Genomic DNA, 16,146 nt, shown 5'->3' with positions numbered 1-16,146 from the left:
TCAGGAGCCGACGAGCAGGAGACTCTGCGTGATAATGTAGCCGCGTTCGCCAGGTACGAGATCACTGTCATAGAAGTGTCATTTGATTTTACAAGCTATGATTACAGATTTGTGAAACTGGAAAAATTATAATATGGTGCAAAAGTTCATTTATTTCAGTAATTCAACTTAAAAGGTGAAACTAATATTATAGACTCATTACATGCAAAGTGAGATATTTTAAGCCTTTATTTGTTATAATTTTGATGATTATGAAAACCTTTTCACAATATTCTAATTTTGAATTTGGGGTTTTCATAAGCTGTAAGCCATAATCATCAAAATTATAACAAATAAAGGCTTGAAATATCTCACTTTGCATGTAATGAGTCTATATAATATATTAGTTTCACCTTTTAAGTTGAATTACTGAAATAAATGAACTTTTGCACCATATTATAATTTTTCTAGTTTCACCTGTAAGTGTGAATCACAAAAACATGTCCAGGTCATACGCTATAATTTTTTTTTTTCTAATTTGTAAGTGAAGCAATGATTATTGAAGCATGTTTTACAAGAAAATACTATTTAAGTTTTTCCACTTCAATATTTCATGTTTAACTCAATGGGCTCTATTGTAACGCTCTGAAACGCAAGTGTCAAAGCGCAAAGCGCAAGTAACTTTGCGGATCCCGGCGCTGTTGCTATTTTCCCGGCGGGATAAACGACTCTTGCGCCCGACGCAAATCTAAAATGTGTTGGTCTGAAGTCGCTGCATTACTCATAGGTGTGGTTTGGGCGTAACGTGAAATAAACCAATCAGAGCGTCCTCTCTTATTCCCTTTAAGAGCCGGCGCGCTTGTTCCACGGCGGATCGCTATTATAACGGCGGATTGCTATTATAACGGCGGATTGCTATTATAACGGCGGATCGCTATTATAACGGCGGATTGCTATTATAACGGCGGATTGCTATTATAACGGCGGATTGCTATTATAACGGCGGATTGCTATTATAACGGCGGATTTGCCGGCGCACGCCAGGAGCGGTTCACAGCCGAGGAGACCGACGTTCTCGTCAGGGCCGTAAAACACAGAGAAGTGACATTGGGGATGATGGGAGAAACCCACCCAAATTAGCTTCGGTTAAACAGGCGTATATTTTGGGTAGTAAATGTGTAGCCTAATCTAGATTTTTTTATTTTTTTATCTAGATAGATCTTTTTCACATCTTCACGGACACAACAATGATTTCCCTCGTGTGTTAATATTTTTTCCTTGTAATAATGTATGATTTGCAAAAATGAAAACTGCTGCGTCTGTTTATATTAGAGAATCAAAGTGGATGCGCGTTAACATTATGGCCAAGAACGCGCCCTTAAAATACCACATCACTAACGCGCAACGCGCCACTGTCTTTAGACTGTTTTTCTCCTGGTCAGTGGCGGAATTGTTTTCTAAAACTGGAAAATAGCACCATGGAAGTTTTGCACCGGAACACACTCCTCTTTTCGCTGAACCGCCCCCGCGAGTGCAAGTTCATTTCCTAATTTACCGACGTGCGTCTGTGGAGGGAAAAGTCCGCTGTGCGCGGGTGCAGAATAGGAATGATACATGCGTCAGTGTTCAAAGTCAATTGCGCTGGGTGCAAGATAGGGCCCCATGTGTTATTTGCTGTTCCTTTGTAATTATTTGTAAAATGTAAAAGTTTTTGAGTGAAAGTAAGTGTACGTTTTCATATTTTTTGTGTATATTTTTCATAGTTTTTCCCTTTGTGTTTTTGAAAAGTTTCGCATACAGACAACACCGTTATTAAAATGATCCCTGTTCACACGGATCCACGAGAACGACTACAAACGCTGTATTGTTAATGCCAGGCCAGTAGTTGGCGATGTCACTCTGTAAAGACACAATACGCGCCTCTAGACTGAACGCTTAATACGCATGTACAAAATTTGCCCCCTATTCTCATTCACTATTCCCTATCTCAAAGGAACACGCCGACTTTTTGTGACTTTAGCTTATTCCCCGTATCCCCCAGAGTTATATAAGTCCACACATACCCTTCTCATCTCCGTGTGTGCGGTAACTCTGTCTGACCCACCGTTAGCCTAGCTAAGCACAAAGACTGGAGGTAAATGGCTCCAGCTAGCATACTGCTCACAATAAGTGACAAAACATTTTCCTATTTACATGTTGTGATTTGTATAGTATAGTAACAAGGTCACATGAGACACAGACATCTTCTAACCGTATACACACAGGGAACTAGAAGTAGCAGTGCTTCGCCTTCTACGGTTAGAAGATGGCGGTGTCTCATGTGACCTTGTTATTTGTATACACGGTGACTATACAAAACACAACATGTTAATCCACTAATACAGTTCACTTGAAGGAGTGAACGAAAACGAGTGAGCGAATTCGTACAGCCGTTGAGCGTACATCGGCTGTACACTCATTATTACAGTGCATTGTGGGATTGAATAAGTGCACTATCCACTATGGTTTCGGACACCACTACAAATGGCGATTTCGGATTCAGACACCGTTTTCACAAATTCATGTTTTTGTAGTTCACACAGTGACGATAAAGGCATTTTCAAAAACATGCATTTTCAAACCTGTTTTCAAAAGTTTTTATTTTTAGGCCCCCAAAACACATCAAAAAGGCATAAAAAAAGTTTTTAGTTGAAATAGTGACGTGTAAACGGCCCATCAATCTAACACCAAACTCTATTTTAACTCAAGTAAAGCCTATTTCTAAAAGCATGTTTTTCAATTGACTAAGCACATTTTTCTTCTAATGTATTGCTCTTTTTTACTTTATCATACTATGTCAGTCAACCATCAATTTTTTAATTTTTGGGTCAACTATCCCTTTAAGAACAGATCAATAATTTAAATGTCAGATCAACACAATGTTTTACTAAATGATGTTTAAAGATCAACTTCCATGAATCTTACTAAAGATAACTATGTCACTGTTCAATCGCACATAATGCATCTGATACTCTGTACTAACAAGTGTTTATGTAACTAATAATGCACTGTATATAAGGCCTGACTGCACAAAAGACAACGTTAGTTATAAATGTAAACTATTTACCACTCAGGGTTTTGTGAACGTGAGGTTTCGTGCAACCGGACGCTGGTCTTGTGACCCAATGGTTGAAGGTTCAAACATGTAAACGCCGTTTCTCCCGGAGAAATACAAACATAGTCCAAGCTCATCGAGACAAGAAAGTGTCTGCTAAATGAACAACAAATGCATAATCAAAAGACCCAATTATTATCTGATACAAAGAAATCTAATAAGTGAGACTGGGGCTAGTTGTCACAGTCAATGTCTCTCAGGGAGGATTTTAGTTTAAAAGTCAATCTCTGTACAGACACAAACCATGACAACAAACTGACCGTTTCCTTAAAAAATCATTTATCTCAGAAATTATGAGATGAAAAGAGATTCAAATTAGATTAAATTAGATAAAAAGTCTAAATTATGACCAAAACAATACAATATCAGGACATAGGTCTCATCAAATGTCTTAATTATGAGGTAAAGTCAAAATTATGACAAACTAATTACTAATTATATAAATTATGAGAAAATATATTAAATATTATTAGTATATTACATTATTATATTAGATTTTGAGAATTATTTTTGACAAAAAGTTTTAAAATGATACAAATATTCAAAACAAAATAAAAAAATGTTGTGTCATCATTATGACACAATCTCGTAATTATGACTTAGTATGACATAATTATGACATGCAAAACTCTGGCTGTTCATCGAGTAAACAGTCAGTCTGTGATAGTTCGAGATCATAATGTTGAACAGTATTTCACTTTTCCTGAAAGTTGTGGTAATTTTAGAGCAGTGTGGGCCAGTTATAATGGTGTGTGTTTATCTTGGCCTGAAGCGCTGGTGTGGGTGAGCTGACCTCAGCGACTTACTGCACTGTCCAGATGAATAATGACACTTTATATTAGTCATATATACATATTTATAAAATGTGCAAACAAGACGTCCTTCAGGGTTACAGACACACGTTGTGAAAGTTAAGCGAGCTGTGGTCAGACGAGTCACGACATCAACACAAATATTAAAAGTCAAGGGTGAATACGGTAATACGGTGCACAGGACGAAATAAGCAAACATTTGATCTATTTATAAACACAGTTCCCACAATCTGGATGTAGTTGAGTTTCATAATTGTTTTATTGAACATATTGAGCTGAAATATTACCTGGAATATATTTGAAATTCGTGTTGTGGACCAAGAAGAGATAGATAAACAAACAAACAAACAAAAAACAAACAGTTTTTCCCAACTTTCCAAATTATATCATTTTGATTACAACAAACTGACCGTTTCTTTAAAAATAATTTATTTCAGAAACAAAAAAATACACTATCACAACATCAAAAAGTCTTAATTATGAGGTCAAGTCAAAATTATGTCAAACTAATTCATAATTATATAAAGGTTACATTTTGAGAAAAAAATTATGACAAAAAGATTTAAAATTATAAAAATATTTAAAACAAAATTCATGTTGTGGATTTGGGTTAGTTTTGACCTTTTTGGTGACTCAAAATACACATCATAAAATTTTTTTTTTTAAAGAGATATAACCATTTCACTTCAGATTGAATTTTATTTATCAACAGTTTTCCATAACCCCTATAATGTGACAACATGCCCCGTGGCAGGGGTAAATATGTTAAATTAACAGTTTAATTAACATTTTCTTTTTTTCCCTGACCAATAACTAGCGGGCGTCTACTAAATGACTAATGTAAAATAACAGAAATGTTCAATAGCTTTTTTTTGTCAAGGATTGTGTCTATAGAAATTCACCTAAGAGACATTACTGGATTGAAAAGTAATTTTTCTCTTCATCATATAGTATAAGATGCTCAATAATATAGAATATACTATACTACATACCACTATATACCCATATACTATAATCATCAACTTTTTAATCTCATAATTTTGAATGAATATCATAATTTCACATATATTTTAAATCTCAGAATTCACTTTTGCTCATTATTCTAACTTTTTATTTCATACACTAAAAAATGCTGGGTTGTATCAACACATGTTTGGGTCAAATGGACAAACCCAACGTTAACATTTTAAACCCACCAGTTGGGTTTGTCCATATTTGACCCAAACATGTGTTGATACAACCCAACATTTTTTAGTGTAATTATGCCATTTTGTGACAACTAGCCCCGGTATGATCTACAGTTGTAATTTGTGAAGTATGAGTTGTGTGTGGTGTCCTGCAGGTGGCGTCTTTACCCTCGTGTGCTCAGAGACGTGTCCTCAGTGGACATGTCCACCACAGTCCTGGGTCAGAGGGTCAGTATGCCCATCTGTGTGGCAGCAACAGCCATGCAGAGGATGGCACATCCCGACGGAGAGACGGCCACTGCCAGAGGTCAGGTCTATTTGACATCACATGCAATTACTATAAGCAACCACATGGTGGCGTTATCAGTCCGTCCTATATCCTGCATGATCTCCTGCTCCCAATCACACTCTATTATCCCTTACAGTCATGAGAAACATTCACCATAGTATGAGCTAATACTGTAGTTTTGTGTGGCCATATATGGAAGCCCATTTCTGCCCCACAAAAAATTATGACATACAAAATCATAATTTATGAGATAAAATATTGAAATTATGACAGACTATTATGACAATTATAACTATAACAAAGTCAAAATTACAACACTAATTCATAATTATGAGACAAACTCAAAATGATGGCATAAAAAGTTAAAATGATTAAACTAATTGATCATTTTGAGATGTAAAGTTAAAATTATGAGTATTGTGAGAAAAAGTCAAAATTATGAGTATTGATTCATCCAGGTGTGCCTGACCAACACCAATAATCAGACACACCTGGATTAATCAGTTTGTCCAATAATGGCAGACAGGAAACAAAGGAGCTGGCTAAAGTTCAGGAAGTAGTGCAGCTGTGCATAAAGTTCATTATGAGATACAATGTAGACACTATAAACACTTATAATTTAAACCTTATACGTCATAATTGTGCATGTATTTTCTTCTTCTGTGGCAGACATGAGCTTCCACACGTATGTTAGCGTCAGTAGCAGTGAATATAGACTAGCCCAGTTGTCCTGAAGTAATAATTCTCCTAACTGTAGTGCTCCGGCTGACACTTGTTAGCGTGACACTTTGTGAGGGATCTACATGATCTCTGAGCAGATCCGGCATGATGGATCACATGGTGTTCTGTTCTGACCTGTCCTCAGCCTGCCTGTCCTCGGACACGGGGATGATGTTGAGCTCCTGGTCCACCTCCACCATCGAGGAGGTCGCGGAGGCCTCACCTGGAGCCGTGCGCTGGATGCAGCTGTACATTTATAAAGACCGAGCGCTGACTCAGTCTCTGGTCAGGAGGGCAGAGGACGCTGGGTATAAGGGGATCTTTGTCACAGTGGACACACCTTATCTTGGCAGGCGACGTGATGACGTGCGCAACCGATTTAAGCTGCCCTCTCATTTGAGGTAAACGCAGAGACAACCACACGTGACGCGCGTGTGTGCCAGCTGTGTGTGTGTGTGTGTGTGTGTGTGTGTGTGTGTGTAAACTCACCAACACTATGAATTCTTCAACAGTAATAATCTGACTGCATCTCTTCACCAATCAACACCTGCTGATTAGAGAGTCACTCTCTCTGCTGTTCTGGAGGTTTCTGATGTCCTTATGTGTATCTATATCAAGGAACAAGTGATTTTTGCAATTTTAACAGCATCGTATGACAGGACATATTATCATTGCATATTTGCTTACTCTGATCTTTTTTCTATGATCATATCAACCACTTGGCAACAATTTAGCAATCACATTACAAGCTCACGGCCACTCAGAACACCTAGAAACCACATAGCAACACCCTGGAAACCACTTGGTAACAGCTTAGCAAGCACATAACAAGCTCACGGCCACTCAGAACACCTAGAAACCACATAGCAACACCCTGGAAACCACTTGGTAACAGTTTAGCAATCACATAACAAGCTCACGGCCACTGAGAACACCTAGAAACCACATAGCAACACCCTGGAAACCACTTGGTAACAGCTTAGCAAGCAAATAACAAGCTAACAGCCACTTAGAGCACCTAGAAACCACATAGCAACACCCTGGAAACCACTTGGCAACAACTTAACAATCACATAACAACCTCACGGCCACTCGGAACACCTTGAAACCACATAGCGACACCCTGGAAACCTTTTGGCAACAGCTTAGCAATCACATTACAAGGTCAAAGCCACTCAGAATACCTAGAAACCACATAGCAACACCCTGGAAACCACTTGGCAACAGCTGAACAATCACATAACAAGCTCATGGCCACTCAGAACACCTTGAAACCACATAGCAACACCCTGGAAACCACTTGGCAACAGCTTAGCAATCATACAGTATAACAAGCTCACAACCACTCAGAACACAGAGAAACCACATAGCAACACCCTGGAAACCCCTTGGCAACAGCTTAACAATCATACAGTATAACAAGCTCACAACCACTCAGAACACAGAGAAACCACATAGCAACACCCTGGAAACCACTTGGCAACAGCTTAGCAATCATACAGTATAACAAGCTCACAACCACTCAGAACACAGAGAAACCACATAGCAACACCCTGGAAACCCCTTGGCAACAGCTTAACAATCACATAACAAGCTCACGGCCACTCAGAATACCTAGAAACCACATAGCAACACCCTGGAAACCACTTGGCAACAGCTTAGCAATCACATAAGCTCACAGCCACTCAGAACACCTAGAAACTACATAGCGACACCCTGGAAACCATTTGGCAACAGCTTAGCAATCATACAGTATAACAAGCTCTCAACCACTCAACCACTCAGAACACACAGAAACCACATAGCAACACCCTAGAAACCCCTTGGCAACAGCTTAGCAATCACATTACAAGGTCAAAGCCACTCAGAATACCTAGAAACCACATAGCAACACTCTGGAAATCACTTTGCAACAGTTTAGCAATCACACAAGAGGCTCACACTCACTCAGAACACATAGAAACCACATAGCAACACCCTGGAAACCACCCACAACACATCACTCAAATGTGCATGACATCACACCCAATTTTTATAGCAGCAAATATCTAACTCAAACCAGACTTATTGGGAAACCGATAAGAACCAACATGCTGGATTTTTCTTCAGGGGCATGATAAAGAAAAGTCACAAGACTGATCACATCAACTATTTTTACCATTCCTCTGAGGTTTCTCTATAAACAAAGCCTCAGTTTTCTCTCACTCGTAGACATATTATTTTACTGATTTGTTGTACCTCGAAAACCAAAGCGCTCACTGAAGAGCTTTATGTATTTATGGAAACAGAAATCTCTCTCTCTTGAACACGGGAAGCGTTTACTGCCGCCGTACAGTCGATCACGCCGCTCATGGGGATTAATACTCACCGCTTCAGCTCCGTCAACACTCAACACATTATACTCTTTATGTGGAGAAACATTCAGATATCAGCAGTTCTACAGATATATGCCAACAGCGGCCCGCTATAAAAAGGCCCTCATGAAAGTAAAGCCTTCCTGCTCCGGATCCCACGAGAAGAATTACGGCAATTAGAAATCCAAAAAAGCATCACGGCCCCACGGTATATTTCAGCACAAGTGCCTCCGTTTCCATCAGCAGCGACACAACATGAACTTCATCTCAACCCTCCCGGAGACCCCACAAATCAAAGCGCACCAGCGGCAACAAGGTGCCATTGAGCGCGAGCGCCCGTGTTTGGATAAAACCCCAGCTCAGTTTTCATACACTGACCAAAAACAACACTCACAGGACTAATTCCATTTTGCACTCTCATTTTTTTTCCCACAGGATGGCCAATTTCCAATCCCCTGATTTAGCGTTCTCCTCAAAAGAGGGTTATGGGGAGGACAGCGGCCTGGCGGTGTACGTGACTCAGGCCATCGATGCCACGGTGAAGTGGGACGACATCGCCTGGCTGAAGAGACTGACCTCCCTGCCGGTGGTGGTCAAGGGCGTTTTGACAGGTCAGGGATCCTCTTTTGTTTTGGGTCATCTACTATGGCTGTGTGTCCGAGAGCTGTCCAGTGACTTCACAGGAAGAAAACTGGATTCAGACAGGCTTCCAATGCGCTATAACATCACGTCTAAAGGTGATGATACACAGGGCAACTTTTTGGGCAATGTTGCCGTCAACGGGGAACCAGATGAGACACAGGGCCCACGACCGATCTAAGTGATCCAGATAGAAATGTATTGCCTATTTTCAATGGAAAAGTGCCCAAGCAACAATCGCTCGGCAAGATTGCCCAGCAACATTGTTAGCCTAAGGCTATAATCTGACATATTTAGATTTGTGAAAATGTTCATTAATATGTATTGTCCTTTTTGTTTTTCAAATAAATAAATAAATAAAATAAACATTGCTTAAAAAGTTGCCCTGTGTATCATCACCTTAAAGATCTGATTTTGAATCAAATTAAAGTGAGCTTTTGAGACAACCAAACAAAGATGTAGAGTAAATGTTAATTTTTAAATAAAATTAAATAAAACAAAGTAAATAATTATAATAAAAATGTAATATAATAAATACAATTAAATACTTTTTAAACAATAATAATACAAATGTAATATAATAAATTAAATGAAATACATTTCAAATAATAAAAATGCAAATAATTAAGTAAACAAATAAATAAAATAATAAATATTACGGGTAAGATAACAAATGTATACTAAAAAAGCTAAATGAAACAACTAAAAATAATATATTAAAGTAAAAACAAAATAAAAAACAACAACAAAAATACAGTAAAAATAAATAAATAACAAATGTTGAATTAAACTAAATTAAAACAAATAAAGTATAATAAATAAAAATAAAATGATGAAAATAAATAATAAAATAAATAAATACAAATAAATACAAATAAATAAGTTGAGTTAAGAGATGTTTGCAGTTTTGGACTTGCAGATGTTTGCAGTTTTAAGGGCAGTGAAGTGCCTGCAAAAAACAACCAGATAAAGGCATGTTATGCAAACATTATATATTTAAAATGTGAAAACGTTCACTAGTTGACCTCAAAACTTACAGACACGAACTAAAAGCTACAAAAGTCCAGTTCTCCAGTCCAAAACGTCTCTCTCACATGTGTCCTGCTAAATAAAGGTTATTCAATTGTTCAATTCAAGAAAGCATCTTCTTTTCAAAAACAACTTGAGTTAGTTATATGGTTCTTTTGAAATGAAAAACATTCTTGATGTTGCATTTTAAGTTTTTATGATCAATTTATAAACACCATTGATGTTTTCTAAAAAGTTCTGACTTTCTGGTTCTAACTAGAACCTTTCTTTCTAAGAGTGTGGAATGTCCACCGTCACTGATATAGAGCGAGCTATTTGCATAATATAATCAAAAGCAAGCGGCCGTTGACCCCGTCTGTCAGCGAGGGGCCGCTAATTAAAGATAGCGTGTCATTTATCTCTCGGGAGGAAGAGGCAGCCAGACCGTGAGCGGTGAGGTTATCTCGCAAACGTCTACAAGCTTTACTGCTGTTATTGTGTCTTCAGATAAACTTTAATCTTCTCTCTGGCTCTGGAAATGGCACATTCTGTAAAGAAAAAAGCGAGCACAAAAAAAAAGTATTTTAATTTCAGCACAGACCGAAAGATATGAATGTATTCCCTGACAAACTCAGGGATCGTTTGGGGGGAACGCCAATGGTAAATGGGGAACGCCATTAGTTATTTTAGCTCATGTGTGGAACATCATTTTCCTTGAAAAGTGCATCCTTTCCTCTTGGCCTCGGCTTAAAGGAAAGCGCTATTTAATCATTTTTGGGACTTTTCCGAACAGAACAGACTTAAATTACTGTACAGTCCAGTTTTTTTAAGATACTTTCCAGTGAAAAAACTGGCGTATAATAAATGAATAAATGCAATAGTAACCGTGACTATTCTGCTTTTCTCCATGTTCCTCTTTCTCTAGTGTGTAATGTTGCTGTTGAGTTCTTCTCTATATCAGTGTCAGTGTTTCTGAACTCCTGAAACGCCTCCATTGTAGTCTTGAGTTTCTTCCGGGAACGAACACGTCACAATATTCCTCATTTAAATAATTAATACGCAGAATAAAGGGGCGGGGCCTGGTTGAGTTAGTTAGTAGTGTGTTAAACTGGCGGTTATGGTAAGGGGCGGGACATTTCCCAAACACACTCGAAGCACTCGACCAATCACAACACACTGATCCAGCCGACCAATCAGAGCACAGTGTGCTTTTCAGAAGGAGGGGCTTCATAGAGACAGGAAGTAAACGGGTGTGTTTCCCGAAAGCATCGTTAGCCAACTATGGTCGCAAGTTCTGTTGTTATCAGCAGTTCAACGAGTCTGTGTTTCCAGAAACCATCGTTCCAACGAACATTCGCAAAGTTGTGTGTTTGTAACGACAGCGTCGACCTGCGGTTAGAAGCAGTTTCTAGTTTGCATGACATGTGGACTCAATAAATCCTGATCTTGAGCCAAATAAGCAATCTGACATTCAGTGCAATCTGTGTCTTTAATTTAGAATACATACATTTGTCATTTACGTCTTTTAGTTTGTCAAGAGATTTGAAGAGTTGTTTTTGAAGAGTGCGCATGTGTGAACGAGCTCTAGTACACAAGAACGAGACTATGATTGAATCTGAAAATAAAGCAAAATAACTAAGAAAATTTTGAAATAATCTTCAGATGCCGTGTCTGTAATTTATAGCGAAACATCTAGCATTAATTAAATCTCAAACAGATTCATTAAAATGAGTTATTACTAGTTATTACTGAGTTATTATGAGTTAATTGAGTTATGTGTGACGTCATTAACCAACGTGGTTCAACGACCAGTTTGTGACAATACCGTTTCGGGAAACAGTCGTGAGTTGATTTCTTCAACAATGCATCATACTGATAGTTAAGCAGCGAGTTACATTGTTTTATGGGAAACACACTCCAGAGGAGCTGCAACAATGGCGAATGTGAGGAAAATAATGTTTTTTGGATATTTAAGCATAACAACCTCTTCTAGAGCCCAAAAACCAAAAGGCATAATAGTTCCTCTTTAAATGCAGATAAAGATAGCATTGCATTTCATGTTTCAACCCAATTTTGGGTCAAATATGGACAAACCCAGCCGTTGGGTTAAATTTTTAAATTATATTTTTAACCCAACGTTTGGGTTTGTCCATATTTGACCCAAAATTGGGTTGAAACAACCCAGCATTTTTTAGAGTGAGAATGAGCAAGCGCAGAACTGCTTTAGAAGAAGCACAGAGATTAATGTTGTGCTCATGGTGAATGTGTTTCAGCGGAAGACGCCAGAGAAGCTCTGAAGTATGGGGTGGATGGGATACTGGTGTCAAACCACGGAGCAAGACAACTCGATGGCGTCCCAGCCACCGTAAGTGTCTATTGAAGAAACCAGACCTCCAACCCACAAGTGCTCTCTGCAAACTGCCCTCTGTGGCCTTTAAATGGCATCTTTGATAGTGTGAGATACAGTCACGGGTTCACCAAAGTGCACGCCAAACAAAGGTTTGGATGCAAGCTCAAGTTTTATGAGATTTCTGAATATAGATGCAGAGGTGGTGTATCTGATCCTGGGGTTTTATATGATCTATAATTAGTGCGGAGTTGATCTACTGAAGATCTATCTTCTAGAGCTTTCTGTGACACCGGTTCTGGTTACATATACACTCTAAAAAATGCTGAGTTGTTTTAACCCAATTTTGGGTCAAATATGGACAAACCCAGCCATTGGGTTACATTTTTAAATTGCATTTTTGATCCAACATTTGGGTTTGTCCATATTTGACCCAAAATTGGGTTAAAACAACCCAGAATTTTTTAGAGTGTAAGACAAGAAGCACTGGATGTGTTGGATGATTCTTTTCTTTCTTTCTTTCTTTCTTTCTTTCTTTCTTTCTTTCTTTCTTTCTTTCTTTCTTTCTTTCTTTCTTTCTTTTGAATGGTAGTGTAATGTTTCTTGATCATCAAATCCTCATATTATACTGATTTCTGAAAGATCATGTTATGTGGAATGAGTAATGATGCTGAAAATTCAGCTTTGATCACAGGAATAAATTACACTTTACAATACATTTGCATAGAAAACAGTTCTTTCAAATTGTAATAATTTTTCACAATATTACTGTTTTCACTGTATTTTTGATCAAATAAATACAGCTTTGGTGAGCAGAAGAGATTAAAAATCATGATTATTTCAAGCTTTTGACCAGTAGTGTACACCTGAGAATGAAAGTGCAGACTCTGGTCAGTAACACACAGTAACGTGCTGGTGTGTGTCAGTGCAGATTGACGCTCTGCCTGAGGTTGTGGAGGCTGTGGAAGGAAAGCTGGACGTCTTCATGGATGGAGGGGTTCGTAAGGGCACAGATGTGCTGAAGGCTCTGGCGCTGGGAGCAAAGGCTGTTTTTGTAGGAAGACCCGTCCTGTGGGCGCTTGCCTGTGAGGTAAAACATGTACATATGGAATTACTGGACAAGCACGTTATTCCTAATATCTAACAGGACATCAATATCTCTGTGTGCAGGGGGACAAAGGAGTTACGGATGTCCTGGAGTTACTGCGAGAGGAACTGCACCTTGCACTGGCACTTACAGGTATTTTGGTTTGAGCATTAGTGTGTGCATTAGAGGATGGATACCCGACCCGAGCCCGACGGGACCCGCCGGTACCCGACGGGCCGGGCCGGGTTCGGACAGATATTTAGAAATGATGTTCGGGTTCGGGTCGGGCTCGGTCACATCAGCGCGATAAGGCATTGAACATTTTAAATTTAAAACGGCTTATTATGTAGGTAGCCAATGTGTCTGATGCTTTCACTTGATGCAAACGATCGTTTTTGTGATTAAAATACATGTAAAATATTAACATAACATCCGTCTTCCTGTGTGCGGACATTTGTTTATGTAGCCGTGACAACGAAACACGTGCATAATGTGCGCGCGCCTGTGTCAAGAACGCTTGTTGCTCCGCGCGCTGATGCGCTCATTCTGTTGACATTTCCGATTGACTTCCTACAGTTGCTTAATAAAAGCGGGCTTTCCACACAAACAAACGTACAATTGTCATTAGTATGAGAAAAAAATGGGATTTTAACTGCCGGTCTCGGGTCGGGCTCGGACATAAATATCTTTATGCCTGTCGGGCTCGGGTCGGGTTCGGTTACTGCTCTGTCGGACGCGGGCCGGGCTCGGACAGAAAAATTCGGCCCGATCCGCACTCTAGTGTGCATGGGTGAACAAAGCAAAATACAACACAACACAATAAATAAATAAATAAACAATAAAATAAAATAATAATATAAACAATAAAATAAAATAATAAAATAATAATATAAACAATAAAATAAAATAAAACAATAAAAGAAATTAAATTAATACAAAAAACAATAAAATTAAATAATAAAATAAACACAATAAAATTAAAATAAAACACAAATTAAATACAATACAATAAAAAAATTAAATACAATAACACAAAATAATAAAATTAAATTATTTGAATTAATTTAAAATAAAATATTTTTAAAAGAAAAATTACAATAAAGTAGAAACAGTACTGAACTACATAAAATACTTTATACAAATATTTAAAATGCTATATATATACACAATATTATATATATATATATATATATATATATATATATATATATATATATATATATATATATATATATATATATATATATATATATTACATGCATTCAGATGAATCAGTGTGCTTGTATTTGGCATGATGTTGTTTTTACAGTGTGTTGTCCTCTGGCAGGGTGTCGCTCACTGAAGGAAGTCAATAGATCCCTTTTGAGAAGATCTGAGTTCATTTCGAGGATCTAATGAGCAGAACTGTTGCATGCTGGGGGATTTCATGTGTGCCAGTGACTGGACCGACTTGTGTAATTCAAATGAACCCAGAGGATTCGGGAACGACAGATTTAGCATCATGAATAAAACATTTGTGTAAGTCATTTGTGTAAAGTTTTGAATAAATGCATCAAAAGCATGTGGTTTGTACAACCCTGCCGTGCATGACAGCAGTAATCCTTCCTGTTTACTCCAGGCATGCAATGTTTAGTAACCCAAACCAGTTTTGTAACTCTTCCAATCTGCACAGGGACTATTTTCTTCACCGTCCGGACACTGGGAACAGAACGAAGGGGATATTTAAAGGAATATTTCACTTTAAAAACAGGGTTTTTCTAGTTAAAAACTAAAACCATAAACAAACATTTATGCACTTGAAATAAAAATTCAGCAAGTTGCCAAGGAAAGATTTTTCATTTTCATTTGGTTTAAAATTCTTACATATATAGACTATTTAACTAATGCAAGTGATTTCATGATTCATGTGAATGCTTTTTTCTTGCATGCACAGGAATTCAGAACTGATATTATTATCACCACACTGTACTTGTCATTTACATTCCTCTATTTAATTACAGTAATAGTCAATTTGCTGTAAACAGGTTCCCTGCTGTGCGGTCACTGTAGAGACTTGCTCATGAATATGCATGTAGTCCCTCCACGGGGCCCGAAAGGCAAATAGGTTTGTGAGAGGTTCAGAAAGGTCACACACAAGGCATGGGATTTCTTTACTGGCTCTTTCCATGGCTGAACCACAGGACCTGAATGAAGCCATTATGTGCATTGACTCTCCACAGGAAAACAAACTTTGTCAGGACTCTGTTCATTAGCACCTAACACTTAGTTTGAGACGCCTACTTCTGCAGGGGCCAGAGAGGGGAAGTGAACTCCTGCTGACAAACACAACACACCGTTTAGCAGCTTTCAGGAGGTGTTGCATTGTTTGCTTGCTCCCTAGACACTTAGATGATCAATATAGTGGCCCCAAAAAAGTATTTGGACAATTTCATCATGTTTTGCATTAGATAAAAATAAATAAAATCAAGCCGTATTGGGAGTAATGCACTGTAATTTAATAACTTATCCCTTGAAAAAGTAAAGTTTGTCTGCAATATGACTGACTGAACACTTCTATATAAAACAATGGT

At 38.1% G+C, this 16,146-nt stretch overlaps 1 protein-coding gene across 1 annotated transcript in view; it reads left to right on the top strand.

The window, feature by feature from the left end:
• hao1 (hydroxyacid oxidase (glycolate oxidase) 1) overlaps positions 1–15,402 on the top strand; it is a 15,517-nt gene extending 115 nt beyond the window's left edge. Inside the window, exons 1-8 of the mRNA XM_079633492.1 lie at positions 1–53; positions 5,288–5,439; positions 6,287–6,542; positions 8,931–9,106; positions 12,416–12,507; positions 13,421–13,579; positions 13,660–13,729; positions 14,904–15,402. The exon at positions 1–53 is cut by the window's left edge and continues 115 nt beyond it. Coding sequence (XP_079489618.1) covers positions 1–53; positions 5,288–5,439; positions 6,287–6,542; positions 8,931–9,106; positions 12,416–12,507; positions 13,421–13,579; positions 13,660–13,729; positions 14,904–14,971 — 1,026 coding nt within the window. The 3' untranslated portion in view covers positions 14,972–15,402. The remainder of the gene's footprint in view (positions 54–5,287; positions 5,440–6,286; positions 6,543–8,930; positions 9,107–12,415; positions 12,508–13,420; positions 13,580–13,659; positions 13,730–14,903) is intronic.
• Positions 15,403–16,146: the final 744 nt, after the last annotated feature.

This window comes from Phoxinus phoxinus (assembly GCF_949152265.1).
Source record: "Phoxinus phoxinus genome assembly, chromosome: 13".
Lineage (NCBI taxonomy): Eukaryota > Metazoa > Chordata > Actinopteri > Cypriniformes > Leuciscidae > Phoxinus > Phoxinus phoxinus.
The sequence above is the reverse complement of the archived record's forward strand: the minus strand, read 5'-3'. Positions and strand labels throughout refer to the sequence as shown.